The sequence below is a fragment of the Siphateles boraxobius genome, unplaced genomic scaffold (genome assembly GCF_051911475.1).
Source record: "Siphateles boraxobius isolate OS27281-9 unplaced genomic scaffold, OSU_SipBor_1 24, whole genome shotgun sequence".
NCBI classification, from domain to species: domain Eukaryota; kingdom Metazoa; phylum Chordata; class Actinopteri; order Cypriniformes; family Leuciscidae; genus Siphateles; species Siphateles boraxobius.
This window is the reverse complement of record NW_027508855.1, coordinates 6,282,715-6,299,605: the sequence shown is the minus strand read 5'-3', so window position 1 is coordinate 6,299,605 and position 16,891 is coordinate 6,282,715. Positions and strand designations below refer to the sequence as shown.

General features: G+C 40.7%; 1 protein-coding gene across 1 annotated transcript in view; it reads left to right on the top strand.

The window, feature by feature from the left end:
• Positions 1–16,891, top strand: part of trpm3 (transient receptor potential cation channel, subfamily M, member 3) — a 209,223-nt gene that overhangs the window by 120,274 nt on the left and 72,058 nt on the right. The window contains exons 7-8 of the mRNA XM_077241041.1: positions 15,020–15,194; positions 16,380–16,503. Coding sequence (XP_077097156.1) covers positions 15,020–15,194; positions 16,380–16,503 — 299 coding nt within the window. The remainder of the gene's footprint in view (positions 1–15,019; positions 15,195–16,379; positions 16,504–16,891) is intronic.

Here is a 16,891-nt window from a genome sequence, read left to right as displayed (position 1 = left end):
TTCTGGCCATCGAAGTCCCTGCGCTACCATTCCACGCCCGTGTCATTGTTTTGGTCATTAATAAATTGAGTTACTTGCTATTGCTTCCTGTGTTCTGTTCCCCGCCATGACAGCTTTTTACCCAAAGTTGAAAATTTTCCAACTCTCGGCGACCAGTAAAAACGCTCGTTACGCTCATGGCGTTTAAAAAACGCAGCGCTCCCATTGAAAACAATTAGAATTTTGCGCCAGGAGCGTGAAAAAACGCTTTGGTGGACCCACGGCCTAAGTGTATATTCAAACATCTTTTAAATTAAATTGGCATTACGGCTTGCTTCTGTGGGCAATAATAAAGCAGCTTTAATTATGGCAGGCTAATAGCTTTAGTTGTGTTAATATGGCGCAATCTGCATTGTGCCCAATTCACTTAAGATAGAAACCGAGTTTGAACTGAAAAGAATAAAAAAATATTTAATTTTGGCACTGTTTCAGTACACTGGTATAATTGGATTGCAGCTGAAATGCAAGGCTTTTTTAACCAAAAGTGAATTTGTCCCAGCATTTTTACATTTATTTCCCCTCAGCAGACATGATAAGTCTCCAGCGTTGTGTATCTTTATGATTTAATAATTAATTAATTTTAATGATTTTTAATTTAATTTAATTATTAAATGTATTCATTTATGATATCATTAAATATTTTTATTTTTATTTATAATTTAGCCAATTTAATACATAAACACTTTTCCACAGCACCAAATGAGCCATTCCATATACCTGCCATATACAGCGCAAGGTCATCAACAGGAAGTGAGCTAGGTATTGACCTCTGTCATGTGACCTGTGGACTTCCCTTTGTCATCCTATGCCTGGAGTAATAGAGGGGGCTGGGAAGTCAAAGGGACGCTCAGGCGTCATCATTCACATCAAATATGACACCAGCCTCACCCACGCTGATTTATCCGTAGGAAGCAGCATGTGCACGGATCACTTAAAATAATCAGCATTTAAACCGCCGACTGCTTTGACATTTAAATGGGCAAAACCTATAACACATCCAGCCCTCTAGCATGTGGAAACTTCAGACTTCAAACATGTTTGAGCCCTGTAAGCAGAACAGATGAAACATGTTTAAGCTCATTAAATCACCCTGTGACACAATCATGACACATATTCACACTGCGATAAGAACAGTTTATTCTGACATCACTCTCATGACAGAAGGTATATCTGAGCCATATCTCAGTCCGCAGCCACATCTCTCTCTCTCTCTCTCTCTCTCTCTCTCTCTCTCTCTCTCTCTCTCTCTCTCTGTTTTCTGTTGCATCAGCTGTGTGATGATGGTGTTTGCTCTTGCTTTGGGCAGAGCTCATTTCTTTATTTTATTACCTGTCCTTTCCAACACTAGAAGAACATCAATAATGCTCTGAGCTATCACCATGAGGCTCACAGAGCTACAAAGACCCTCAAACATGGAATCAAATCTCTTTGTTTTGGAAAAATTGTGGCAGGCTGTAGCCCGGCTTATGTATTCACATTCTGACAAGCACTGCTGCGGTACTGGATTAAAATGAATTACAGACCTGTGCCTGCTGTTGTTGGGCTAATGAGGAGGTCTTTTTGAGTGTTTCTCAGATGAGGGAAAGAGTAGCGTGCACAGGATGCAATGAAGATTTCCTTGCAGGATAAGATATGATGTGAGAATCAATTTCATTGTACAGGATTAGGTGCAGTCTGATTGGAATCAGGAAGTGGAGGATGAGGGGGGTTACTGAGATGAATCAGTGTTTAATTCCTAGTTCACATGGGAAATATGCGTAAACGGTCCAATGTGAATTAGAATGTATGTTGGCAAATTGCAGACCACTAAACAAGGATGAATACAGAAAGAATGACTTGCAGCTACTGATGGCATTGTTCATTGGTATATGCTCATTGTGTATGATGCTACCCTCAAAATTGGTGCAGAAGTGCCATGTTGCTTGTGGTGTTTTTATTATTTTATTTATTAACAGAATTAATTCTGTTGTTTGATTTGTCTGTCATTATTAAATTCATCAACTAAATTGTTCTAATGTATACTTTAATTAGTATTTGATTTACTATTTATTTGACGCAGACCATTTTTCCGTCGTTAAACTAGCAAAAGTGGATTCAGACCTAAGTGCAATTGCTCCCTGAGCTTTAGACCATGCGCTTAGATCGTTAAAATAGAGCCCTTTGTGTATTCCTACTGCGATCTGGGATTTTAAGTTTACTTAATATATATATATATATATATATATATATATATATATATATATATATATATATGCCTGGTTATAAGGCTATTCTCCATCATTTCCATTAGCGTGGTGTTAATGGTGCTAAAAGTGGTACAACTGTTTGGTGAATTCACCCCTTAGGGTTTTGCAAATATAGCCATAATTTCATGAACATATGAATTAATATTCTCAATTTTTTTATTACATTTATTACATATTTAAATTGCACCTTTCATCCAACACTCTAGTCATGTTCACACTCTGATTAAAAGTCACATCAAACTATGTTGGCCAATGGTGATTTTAGCCTAGAAACCTGTTTTAGCCTTCCCTTCCACAAACTGGGTCTCCAAGTGATGAGATGATGAGCTGGTCTTTTTACTTTGGTGGTTTATTTCTGGATTTTGTTCCATGCTGCTCATCTCTGCGGGCTCAATCACATTAGCATAATGGAGCAGTAGCTGCTGTATTGACCAGACAGGATGGGTGCTGTGGGAGTTTTTTCCATCTTCTTAAAGGTTTTTTTGATTGGAGTTTTTTTTTTTACCCTCGTATAAAGGAAGCTTATGTCGTAAATGTTTTAAAGAAGATAAAATGCAGTGAAAGAAGATCTTTTTGACCGATTCCTTCAGTTTTGTAAAAACAATAAAATGCATGGACAGTAGCTACTGTGATTATAAGGGAAGCCTATATGGCAAGTATAGGCTACAGAAAATATATAACTATATTATTAAAGTATAACATAACTCTTAAACAATACACTTTTAGGATGAGTAGAAAGGATTTATTTACTAACATTGTCTGTGCAGTTACATGAAATCTTTATAATTCCACTCACAGGAATTATAATAATAATAATTAATATAATTATCCCTACTGAAAAGTAGTCCCATCACAAAATGACTTTACAGGTGCTGGTCATATAATTAGAATATCATCAAAAAATTGATTTATTTCAGTAATTCCATTCAAAAGGTGAAATTTGGATATTATTTTCATTCATTACACACAGACTGATATATTTCAAGTGTTCATTCCTTTTAATTTTGATGATTATAACTGGTAACTAATGAAAACCCCAAAATCAGTATCTCAGAAAATTAGAATATTGTGAAAAGGTTCAATATTGAAGACACCCGGTGCCACACTCTAATCAGCTAATTAACTCAAAACACCTGCAAAGGCCTTGAAATGGTCTCACTCTAGTTCAGTAGGCTACAAAATAATGGTGAAGACTGCTGACTTGACAGCATGTTTTCGTTTACCTTGACGATATCCAGATTTTTTCGGCGTCACTCCAGATTCATGTTCAGCACGTTCGACGCGTCCTCCAGCGCCTTTTAGAGAATTGTCTTTATGTGAAGGCTGAGAAGTGCACTTTTCATGCCTCCTCCGTCACCTTTCTCGGTTCTGTTTTTTCCGCTGAAGGCATTAAGATGGATCCCGCTAAGGTCCAAGCTGTCATTGATTGGCCCGTTCCTAAATCACGCGTCGAGCTGCAGCGCTTTCTCGGCTTCGCGAATTTCTATCGTCGGTTCATCCGTAATTTCAGTCAGGTGGCAGCTCCCCTCACAGCACTTTCTTCTGTCAAGACGTGCTTTAAATGGTCCGTTTCCGCCCAGGGGGCTTTTAATCTTGTCAAGAATCGTTTTACATCCGCACCTATCCTTGCTACACCTGACATCTCTAGACAGTTCGTTGTCGAGGTTGACGCATCAGAGGTGGGCGTGGGAGCCATTCTTTCTCAGTGCTCTCTCTCTGACAACAAGGTCCACTCTTGCGCGTATTTCTCTCATCGCCTGTCGCCGTCTGAACGTAACTATGATGTGTGAAACCGCGAACTGCTCGCCATCCACTTAGCCCTAGGCGAATGGCGACAGTGGATGGAGGGGGCTACCATTCCTTTTGTCGTTCGGACTGACCATAGGAACCTTGAGTACATCCGTTCTGCCAAACGACTTAATGCTCGTCAGGCTCGTTGGGCTCTGTTTTTCGCTCGTTTCGAGTTTGTAATTTCTTATCGTCCGGGCTCTAAGATCACCAAGCCCGATGCTTTATCTCGTCTCTTCAGTTCTTCAGTAGTCTCCACCGACCCCGAGGGGATTCTCCCTGAGGGGCGTGTTGTCGGGTTGACTGTCTGGGGAATTGAAAGGCAGGTAAAACGAGCACTCACTCACACTCCATCGCCGCGCGCTTGCCCTAGGAACCTTCTTTTCGTTCCCGTCCCGACTCGTCTGGCCGTTCTTCAGTGGGCTCACTCTGCCAAGTTAGCTGGCCATCCCGGCGTTCGGGGTACGCTTGCTAGCATTCATCAGCGTTTTTGGTGGCCCACTCGGGAACGTGACACACGTCTTTTCGTGGCTGCTTGTTCTGTCTGCGCGCAGACCAAGTCCGGGAACTCCCCTCCTGCCGGCTTTCTCAGACCGCTTCCTATTCCCTCTCGACCGTAGTCTCAAATCGCCTTAGATTTTATCACCAGACTGCCTTCGTCAGCGGGTAAGACAGTTATTCTTACGGTTATCGATTGGTTCTCTAAGGCGGCTCATTTTATTCCCCTCGCTTAGCTCCCTTCTGCTAAAGAAACGGCACAAATAATCATCGAAAATGTTTTCAGAATTCATGGCCTTCCGTCAGACATCGTTTCGGACTGTGGTCCGCAGTTCACGTCTCAATTTTGGAGGGAGTTTTGCCGTTTGATTGGGGCTTCCGTCACTCTCTCGTCCGGCTTCCACCCTCAGTCTAACGGTCAAGCCGAACGGGCCAATCAGACTGTTGGTCGCATCTTACGCAGCCTTTCCTTCCGTAACCCTGCGTCTTGGTCAGAGCAGCTCCCCTGGGCAGAATACGCCCACAACTCGCTTCCTTCGTCTGTGACCGGTCTATCTCCTTTTCAGAGTAGCCTCGGGTACCAACCTCCGCTGTTCTCGTCTCAGCTCGCCGAGTCCTGCGTCCCCTCCGCTCAGGCTTTTGTCCAACGTTGTGAGCGCACCTGGAAGGGGGTCAGCCGCTAACAAGCGTAGAACTAAGAGTCCTAGATATTGTCGCGGTCAGAGAGTATGGCTCTCCGCTCTAAACCTTCCCCTTAAGACAGCTTCTCGCAAGTTGACCCCGGGGTTCATTGGTCCGTTCCGTATTTCTCAGATCATTAGCCCTGTCGCGGTGCGACTTCTTCTCCCTCGATATCTTCGTCGCGTCCACCCGGTCTTCCATGTCTCTTGTGTTAAACCCGTTCTTCGCGCCCCCGCTCGTCCCCCTTCCCCCCCCATTCTTGTTGAAGGCGCTCCTATCTACAGGGTCCGTAAGATTCTGGACATGCGTCCTCTGGGCCGTGGTCATCAGTTCCTGGTGGATTTGGAGGGGTACGGTCCTGAGGAGCGGAGTTGGGTTCCCTCTCGGGACGTGCTGGACCGTTCGCTGATCGATGATTTCCTCCGTAGCCGCCAGGTTTCCTACTGTCACGGGTACTGTCATGTTTTGTCATGTTATGTCTTGTTCCTGTTCTTTCTCTTTACTCTGTCTCCCTCCGCTGATCGTATTAGGTTACCTTCACTTTCTCTCCTCCTCCAGCTGTTCCTCATCTCCTCTAACTACCTCATTCACCCTCTTCCCACCTGTTCCCTTTTCCCTCTGATTAGGTCTCTATTTCCTTCTACGTTCCTGCTTCTTTCTTTGTCAGATTCTCGTTAGAGTTTCTCATGCTAGAATCAAACTACCGTCTCGTTTGCGTCATCCTTGTCCTGTCCTGTCCTGTTGGAATCCGCCTGGCAAGTGCTACCTGTTCTCAGTTAACCGTCTTGTCATTTGTATTGTGTCCAGTTCATCTGATGCTACGAGAGATCAGGTACCGCTGTTTCTCTATGACCCGCGCCTACCCAGAGAGACCTGCAGCCTGTCGCCGCTAACCTAGCTATTCTCCTCTGCTGCTTAAGGCTCTTTTGAAATTATCAGAAAGACTTTTTGTTTCTTTTGTCGCCCTCTCTGTGGGTTGTTTATTTTTTTCCATTATCACTACTGAAGAAGATCTGTGTCTTCTCCGTTACTTCCCTGTGTTTACATTAAAGACTCTGTTTTTGTTAAACCGCTTTTGGGTCCTCACTTACCTGCACAACAGAATGGAATTACTGAAATAAATCAACTTTTTGATGATATTCTAATTATATGACCAGCACCTGTATAGTAATGATAAAATCATATTTTTTAACTGATTAATTCAAGTTAATGATTTTACAAAAATACACGCCTCACATTTCTACTTTTAAACCCTGTTGGTGCACAGGGTGTACTTTCACCTTAGCATTCTATTGTACACATGTTTTTTCCAGCTGTGGGAAGAATTGAAAATACAGTTTGTCAATACCACAAACTTTTATATTCCAAGAATATTCTTTTAAATATTTATGAAGAATTAAAGGAACAGTCAGTAATCAACCACATGTTGTTCCAAACCCAGCCAACACGAGACATTTAAAAAAAAATCTTAATTTTAAAAAATCTTTTACGTAACAACAGTCCAGAGTGACTAGCGGAGTATCAAGCCGCAAAAAGGAGAAATCATTTGGTCCAAATGACAAAAGTTTGAGGTCAGTACGATTTTTTTAAGAAATGTATATTTTTATTCTGATTCTGAAGACATTCATAATGTACAAAATATATATATTTCTTTCAAAGAAATGCTGTTCACTGAATGTTTTATTCATCAAAGAATCATGAAAAAGCACAACTGTTTTCAACATTGACAATAACCACAATAATAAGATATTGTGTACCAAATCAGCATGATTTCTGAAGGATCGTGTGACACTGAAAATGCAGTTCCCTTTCGCACTTGCGAGCTTTCTCTCTCCCGAGTCGGCGTCATAATTTTTTAACCCCGACGTTACCCACCAGCCATTTTTAATAATAAATAAATTTTATGAGGCAGTACTGCTGGGTAAAGTATTTAAGGACATAGATGAATGTGAGGATGTCAGCATTGACTCTATTCGAGAATATATTTGAGAATATATATATATATATATATATATATATGTTTATATGTATACATTTTTCTGATATAAAAATAAAGAAAAAGAAAGATAAAAATGTCTGTTCTTCTGGACGCTCCGCTTTCAAGAAAACTAAACCTTTCAGCGGCGTTCCAGAGGTTTCTTCCTCACCAATCTATGTTCCTGAAACTGGCATAGAGTGCAAAGAAGAAGACCTGATGCCGAGGCTATCAGGCTTCTAAGGGTGGTCCCCTCCGGGGTAGGGACGGTTTTGAGAAATCGTTTCTCCTCGGCGCCGTCTGGGATGCGACTCTCTGAGGAGGGTCGCAGCGCTGCCAGTTTGGTTGTTCCCTGCCGGTTTGCCATACAGGGCAACGAGGTGTCAGCGTCCCCGTACGATCCTCCAAGGAGGGTCGTAGAGCAGTCAGTTCGGTCTCCCTGCTGGTTCGCCGTTTCAGGGTGCCGAGGTGCCTGCTTTTTCCTAGGATCCTCCGAGGAGGGTTGTAGGAACTAAGCTAGTTAGAGGTAGGCAAGATCTAAATAAAAAGAGGACTGTAGTCATCTCTAATAAAGCTTAGACAAGAAGTCCTGTCGAAAGAAAAAGGAGGGACAGTTTTTAGAAATCGTTTCTCCTCGGGCGCCCACTGGGGTGCGAGGGTCGCACCCCAGTGGAGGGTCGCAGCGCTGCCAGTTCGGTTGTTCCCTGCCGGTTCGCCGCTTCAGGGCGCCGAGGTGTCAGCGTCCCCGTGCAATCCTCCGAGGAGGGTTGTAGAACGGTCAGTTCGGTTGTTCCCTGCCGGTTCGCCGCTTCAGGGCACCGAAATGATTGTTCAATCAAATCCAGAGGCCAGTCTCGAGAGACTGGTTCCCTTATCTGAATTTCTGGCAGTGTGGAAACTTCTGCCAAATATTTCTCTATGGGTCCTGCACATAATAGAAAAGGGTTAAACGGAGTTGTGGAAACGGTGGGCTTGGCCTCTGAGGGGGCCCAGCTCATAGAATCCGGTCTCTCGACTGAGGTCGTTGAGACCGTCCTTCAATCCAGAGCTCCTTCCACGAGAAAACTATGTACATTGAAATGGAAACTGTTCTCTACATGGCGTGGAGAAGATTTTTTAAATCTTGTTAACTGCCCGGTTGGTACAGTTCTCGATTTCCTCAAGACCGTTTCTCTGCTGGATTATCTCCCTCCACCTTAAAGGTGTTCGTAGCGGCTATATCTGCTTATCACCCCTCTCGGGGCTTCTTCTCTTGGGTGAGATGCTCTTATTATTTGTTTTCTCCGTGGTACATTGAGGCTCAGGCCTGCACTGCAATCTAGAGCACCGGCTTGGGATTTGGCTATTGTACTTGAGGGTCTGGCCTTGGCTCCCTTCGAGCCCATCGAGGAGGTTTCAGAAAGATTCCTCACTCTAAAGACTATATTTCTCCTTACTATTTCGTCTATCAAGAGAATTGGTGATTTACATGCTCTGTCGGTTGCTCCTTCATGTCTGGAATTTGCACCTGGTATGGTGAAAGCATTCCTCTACCCTAGACCGGGTTATATTCCTAAGGTCCGACTAAATGTTGGGGGCCCAATAGTGCGGCAGGCCTTTTATCCTCCTCCCTTTAATACCCCAGATCAGGAACAGCTTAACCTGTTATGTCCAGTCCAGGCTTTAGATGCCTACGTTCACAGAGCTGCTCTGTGGCGTAAATCTGAGCAATTATTTGTTTGTTTTGGGTCACTCAAGAGAGGATGCCCTGCATCTAAACAGGTGATGAGTAAATGGATAGTCGAGGCTATTCATTGGCTTATGAAGCGGCGGGACAGCCTTCACCTATGGCTGTGCGGGCCCATTCTACTCGGAGTATGGCGGCCTCTATGGCCTTTATTTCGTGAGTTTCCCTTCTTGACGTGTGTAATGCGGCAGGATGGTCCTCTCCGCTTACATTTGTCAGGTTTTATGACCTTGACCTCTCCACTCCTGGGGCGAGGTTGCTTGCTTCTTAGTGTGCGCAGGACTTCACACAGAACGGGCATTTGTCACTATAGCGTAGTGGGTATGGGTTTCCCATCGCGTCTCAAACGCAGCTCGAGTTCCCTTGAAAGGGAACGTCTCAGGTTACGTATGTAACCCTGGTTCCCTGATAGGGAACGAGACGCTGCGTTTGCCTGCCATACTTCCTGCATGCCCTGATCGACTTGCTTCAGGTTTTTCAGAAGCTGTCGCGGTCTGATTTCATTGCTGCTTTATAGTTTCCTGGTCTATGACGTCACCTATGTCGTAGTGGGCTTCCATTGGACTGATTTTACACGTGCTTCATGACGTAATCACGCAGAGCATTCCCATCGCATCTCAAACGCAGCGTCTCGTTCCCTATCAGGGAACCAGGGTTACATACGTAACCTGAGACGTTTTCTAAAGCTATATATCTTTGTGCGACAAACAAATCGACATGCAAGTCATTATTCAACGTGTGACATGAGGGTGAGTAAATAATGATGATGATTTTTGGATGGTTTATTTTTTATCATTATACTCTGCGTGACATTTTCTGTACTGTAAGGACTATGATGATAGGGTCTAATAGACTTGTACGTGTTTGCAGTTTTTGGAGGTGTGGAAGGATAGAAAACTCTGGATCAAATCGAAGTTTAGCCCACACAGATAGAACCAAATGAATAGTACATGTTTTCTTCCTCACTTTCAGTTCTTGATCATTGTTTGTTTGGCAATTATATTCACAAAAACTCGTTATAACTCGTTTTGGACATGGATCTTGTGTCTAGCTCTTGTTTTTAATCTCTTGAATAAATAAATAAACCGCATTTGTCACTGCCAGACAGGGGACAGGACTGTTCACACAAGGTGTAAATTAAATAGATTGAGAGTGACACAGAATGAACTGCCCATTCATCATGAGATTCATCTTCCATCTACATACTTGGCAGGGGGGCATGCATATCAACCCGTCCCTGTCTCAGTAACACCCCTCAGCCGCCTCTTCCAGAGCACAGGGGCTTGTGTTATATTAATGCTGGGCTTTGCCGTTCTCTTGTGGTGGTGCCGTAGGTCAATTGGTAAATGTGAAGAGGTTATGGAGTTTGCTGGAGGCACAGGACGTATCACTGTGGGTGTCTGAAACATGGCAGTGGGACCATCAAGTGCTTGGAGGGGGATCAGCACAGAAAGCCACAGTTTATGAAACTGAACAAGTTGTTTACAGTCTCTTGTGTTGTTTTGTTTGTGTTTAACTACTATAACCCTCAAGTTATTTCTAGCTTCATCATCATCATGCTCCCGAATGGATCTGATCTTAATGAGAGATAATAGACTTGATAATTATTTCTTCCTTTTGATGATAGATGAATAGAATATAGTAATGCTATAGAAAATGAAGGGATGATGAGGTTTTTGATGTTGATAATAGAAGATCTCAGATGTCATTTGACTTGCTGTTGGGTACACGTCTGACATTCTCGGATTAAATGGCAAATGACTGTACTGAGATTCAAAAACAACTTTTCTTTCAGTTGTTTACTTTCTCTGGCCAAAGATTTAGTTGGCAGCTGAAGATTTCGGCCGTTAGAACAAACACTGACAAACAAACACCCTGCCCACCCAGATTCTTTTCAAAGTCTATTTGGAATCTACTGAGGCTTGTTGGATAGAAAAGGTTAGGTTTGGATGACATTATTATACAATAGCACAAGCAAAACACTCACCGGCTTTTTTAATCTTTTAATTTTCTTATCTGATTGGTCTCTCTCTCTCTCTCTCTCTCTCTCTCTCTCTCTCTCTCTCTCTCTTTCGCTCTCTCTGGGATTTGTGAAAGCTTGTTTTATTGCTCTTCACATCCAGATCGAAAACCTTTGGAAACCACAATACTTTCCCCCAAAGAACTTCTTTTAGTATCTGCTACAGTGCCTGTGGTTACTGTGTATCTCTGCTGAAAAAGTCCAGTATGTTATGTTTAGGTTGTTGGTGTTCCCACCAGGTGTCAGGATTATGTTTTGTTCTGCTTAGTTTTATTGTGTTATGGTTTGGTTCTGTTTCTTTTTTCAGTTCTCTGCATTTGCATGTTGACCTAATTTCATTTTGTGTTGTGTTTTGTGTCACCTATTGCTGATTTAGTTTCCCTGTTTTATGTTTGAGAACATAAAAATTATGGCAGATGATTAATATATATATATAATGTCCTGTTGTAACATAATAGCTAGCCTTGTGGAGCGAACTGCCATGTATGTGTGTGAGTTAGTGTGTGGAGGGGAATAAAAGCGTTTCTGTAAGCCCACAAAAATCATGGCAGAAGGACTCGCTGCTCAATAAATATCACCTCAATAAAACAGTAAATGATATTAGAGAGAAAACAAGAAACAGAGGTGTTGAATGAAGAAGTAAATCCCACTGTTTCTGAATCCTATACCAGCTGAGCAGTTGCTTTTGAAGTCAGTGTGCTGCTAAAAATAGAGATTACTTTATGTAACCGTACCCATTTTAGGCACAATGATGACAGCACATGTGGATCTGGTGTACCTCTCTGTCTGTCTCTCCCTTGCTCTTCTTTCCCTCCTTCCCTCTTTCTTTATCTCACGTTGCATAATTTAAGCAGTGAAGATCTAGCTGCAACATGCTTTTTGAATTATAGGCACAACATCATAACTTGTACTCATCAAGTTGTTGAAAAGAGTCAGAGTGCACGAGGAGAACTGATCTGTCTATGTTCTGTTCACCTGATCTCGCACAGGTCCTCTCCCACTGCACGCACACCTGTTATTTAAACGAAGAGTTGTTCATTGCAGCTGATTAATGAATGTCAAAATTATCTGATTGTGCAGCAAGTGTGTACTTTCACAGCAAACGAAATGTTACATTTCAATGTGCACTAAAGTTGTATTAAGTTGTCCTCGCAGGCTGCACGCAAAAATGACATGGCCAGTGTAGTCCAATTTTAGTGGGTTAAAAACACAGCATAATGAGTGTAGCTTGATTCTAATATGTGATTCTTTCAATGAATAGTTCTAAAAAGCACAAGGGACCAATTTTAATCAGTCTGAAACACTTCCCTTTATCATTAAAGCATCAGCAGTGGTAGAATTTCTTTCATTTGTAAGCAAAATGGGACGTTATAACTGATATATACCCAAATTAATCATAATCAAATTACAGTTAGAAATTACAGTTTCTCTCCCTGTGTCTCGTGAGGACTATCTTCTGTTCACTATGGATGTTGGGCATCATGTTGACAGACAAAATTGGGTTATGAGGATGTCTGAAGGGTCAGTCATAACACTCAGTCATATAATGTTAGTATGATTTTTACATCAAAAATGTTCATAATTTAGAAAAGGGCATGTTCGTCCCTCATTTTATCCTTCTGCTTTGATCGCTCTGTTGAAAGGGGCATGTCTGCTGTGAGACGTCAATGTGAACGCCCACTGCTGTGATTGGCTAACATCTTCCACATGTGGAACTCTCTCAAAAACTTTTTCTACATTTTTACTATTACAGCTGTTGAGATTAACTAATCATGACAAGTGTTGCTTATAGCATTATTTTTAGATCTACTCCTGTTGCATAAAAAATTGCAGCGATGATAATTGAGCAGATGACAGTCTGTTGTTCGCATGAATGCAGTGATCTCGTCATTGAAACTTGATTTCTGCACTCTCACAAATGCTTTCATCATAACTAACAGTGCAATCACGATGTAAATAAGAGATTCATTGTGCTGTGTAATTATAACGGGAGTTTTGGCCAAAGTCCAGAACTCAAGTCTCTGATAAACTTGCGCTGTGTGATTGACAGCTTCAGTGATTATAAAGGGAGCGTTCTTTTATCACTTTCTGTATATAATTTAATCACAATTTAAATAATAATTACAATAAACAATTTTGAGACAAAGAATGCAGATGAATCATTACATATCAGTAATCACTTATCACAGATTAGGCGATAGAATTAACACGGTTACATGTTACATGTAATTTACATGTTTTGCCGTTACTGTCGGGTTCATATTATGCAGGAAAAGTCTGTTTGCAAAGCCTGCACCAAAACTGTGTCTGATTTACCAAAGAATCATGTACCTAACAAACAAATCATGCTCTACTGAGTCATTCAAATAGTTTAAAATAAATAACCACTTTCTTTGCATTAGGATCCTTTGGATGATAATGTTATTTTTAGTCCAGTGATCTTGTATCCCTCTTCTCTCCATCTCTTCTCACTAACGCGCCAGTGGGTGGGGCCAAAGATACGATGATGTAGAAATAGGCTTTGATCTGATTCTGCAGAGACTGCCTTTCATCACACTATTACGTCATAATGTGACAAAATCCAAAATGAGTTGTCTTCGGAGCTTGGTTTCAATAAAATTTGTTTTTGGACAACAAGGAAGTTTTGAGTTCTGAAACTTACAGGTTTTTATAGCTGAATGACCTCTTACATGTCAAAAGATCAATTAAAATTTGATTTCTCAATTCATGAGAGGGGTCATGAATTGAGAAATACAATTTTCAGGCATAGTTTGCCCAAAATGAAAATTCTGTCATAATTTACCTCTATTACACATACATACTTTCTTTGTCCTGTGGTACACAACAGAAGATATTTTGTAAAATGTTGTTTTTTGGTCTCACACAGGGAAAGTCAAGGGAAAGCAGTCTCGTTTTGGACCCCACTGACTTTTATTGTATAGACAAAAGCAGTACACAATATATCGTCCCGAAAGCATCATTAGCCAACTATGGTCACAAGTTCCGTCGTTATCAGCATTGTTTTAACGAGTCTGTATTCCCCGAAATCATAGTTCCAATGAATATTCGCAAGCAGTATCGCAAAGTTGTGTGGTTGTAACGACAGCTCTTGAGCTGTTTAGAAGCATAGTTTATTGTTTTCATGACATGTGGACTCAATAAATCCTTATCTTGAGCAAAATAAGCAAGCTGACATTCAGTACAATCTGTATCTTCTATTTAGAATGAATACAAATGTAATTTACTTCTTTTAGTTTGTCAAAAGATTTAAAGCACCATTTTTGAAGAGTGTGTATGTGCGTACCTGCTCTAGTACGTAAGAACGAGTCTATGATTGAATCTGGAAATAAAGCAAAATAACTATGAAAAATGAGAAATAGTCCTCAGATGCCATGTCCGTAATTTATAGCAAAACATCTAGCGTTAATTCGATCTCAAACAGGTTCATTAAAATAAGTTATTACTCCACCACGTGCGTGACATCCTTATCCAACGTGGTTGAACAACTACTTTGTTACAATATGGTTTTGGGAAACAGACTAGATTTCTTCAACGATGTAACGTATTGTGGTAGTGAAGCAGCGAGTTACGTCATTGTACGTGAAACTCACCCCAGGTTTGGAATGTCATGATAGTGAATAAATGCTGACTAAATTCACATTTTTGGCTGAACTGTCTCTTTAAAGTTAAAGTGTAAAGTGAAAAAAAATTGAAAACAATGATTGTTTTCCAAACACTCCCAGCACCCCTTTTGCCTCTTCCACTCTGCTTGTTTTCAAACTAATAAATTCCCTGTAAATAGCTTATTATAGGTAGTGCTGCCCAAAACACACAATACTGGTTAAGCCAGACGTTAAAATATCAGACTCCTCAAACAAAGCACCAAAGTGCGCAGTGTTTACACTTTATGAATGGCTTACCTCTAGTTGTCTTGAAAAAATGCACTCTTCACCTTTAATCTTTTTGATTGGTTTTCCTTGTAACAGCCACCCCCACTGTCGCACACATCCCCCCTTTTCTCACTCACGTTTCTGCTTTGTCCACAGGGATCGGACAGGGTGTTCCAGTGGTGGCTTTGATAGTGGAGGGGGGTCCTAATGTGATCTCTATCGTACTGGAATACCTGAGAGACACTCCTCCAGTGCCTGTGGTGGTGTGTGACGGCAGCGGTCGAGCCTCTGACATCCTGGCCTTTGGGCACAAGTACTCAGAGGAAGGCGGGTATGTGAGGTTTATCTCTCTCCACTGTAACAGTACGATAAGACATAAATATTTATTTACATATAGATGATCATTGAACTGTAGCACGGAATAGAGCGCATAAGTAAATGCCCACTTTTTCTCTGAAGTATTTTTCCCATTAATTTTCTCCATAAGGATTTGTAAGACATGAACCAAGCCAACCAGATATGAGATGAATCACAAATGTTACACACTTTAATTTAAGCAAAAAAAAGGATTTTGGAATTGGAGATAAAGACAAGGTGTACTTGATGCGTTTGGTTTTATTGGATTTTTTAGCAATGAACTACTCATCTCATAAAGCACTGCAAATTATGTATCCTTCAAATGTCCATAACTGGTGGAAATTTTATATAATATATTAAATATAATATTTTTGCAATATAGTGATTTTAAGAATAGTATAATAATAATAATAATAAAGAAAGTAGCAATTGACATAGCTATTGTATAAAATATATGTTTATGTATGTGTTTATTTCACTTCCTGAAGCTATGCTTGTTTTTTTTTTGCCAATTTCTTTATATAAATATATTAATGATTACAAATTTTAATGTTATCTCAGCATAGATTAATTGTGATTCAATGCACCTAACATGATTAATTGCAAATAATCTGAGAAAGCTGTATAGTTTTTTATATAATACATTTTTAGTTGATTCACAGCCCTAGTTGTTCATTTACTGCAAAATATTTAAACAGGAAAAAAAAATTATGTTATTGCATTATTGATTAATTGCAATTAAATGTACTTAACATGATTAATCACAATTTATCTCAGGAACCCATATGATTAATTCGATTTTATACTATACACAACATTAATTTCTATAATTTACTGAAAAATATTTAAATATATACGAGGAACTCCAGTGAAAATTTCTCTTCTATATATGGGTAGTGTAGTTCTTTACAAATAATTTGAATATTAAGCACATATTTTTTTAAACAAAAAGTGAAGTTGAAATCACAGTGACTTGAGCTGTGGTGGGTCTTTTTTGAAAGGGTCATATTTTATCATTAAAAAGCAGTTTGTCTATGCAGAAAATTAATGGGATTTTTCCTTCTGGAACCCTACTGTTGCGCTCTGTTGGAATATTTTCATTGCATAAATGAATTGCTCTGATATCACAGTCTCATCTTTCTCTCTGACTACATGTTAGAATCATAAATGAATCTCTGAGAGACCAGTTATTAGTCACCATTCAGAAGACGTTTACATACAGTCGGACACAGGCCCAGCATCTCTTCATCATTCTGATGGAGTGCATGAAGAAGAAAGAACTGGTAAGTGTGTGCAGTGTGGCTGTAAAAGTCCTAATGATTAAACCCCCCTGATCTAACAGATTTAAAGAGATTCCTCTAGAGCCTTTTTGCTGTACTTTGTATCTTTGAGTTCTTTGTATGAGAGTGAACTCGCAATAAAGCCAGGAGTTTTTTCTGCCGCACATTTCTCTCCATGTCAGCATGCCGTTATTCTATCAGACAGTCAGAGATGCGTGTAAAGTGGCCCTTAAGCTTGGGGCTGATAAATGTCACTACCTCTGCAGCCCACATGAAGTACATTTCCTCAGGCCCGTAGAACATCTCTCTTCATATTAGCTTCTCGCACACATACTCTCTCTTTATCTCTCTGATGCACAGAAAGTGAATTACTATTACTACCGATACTATC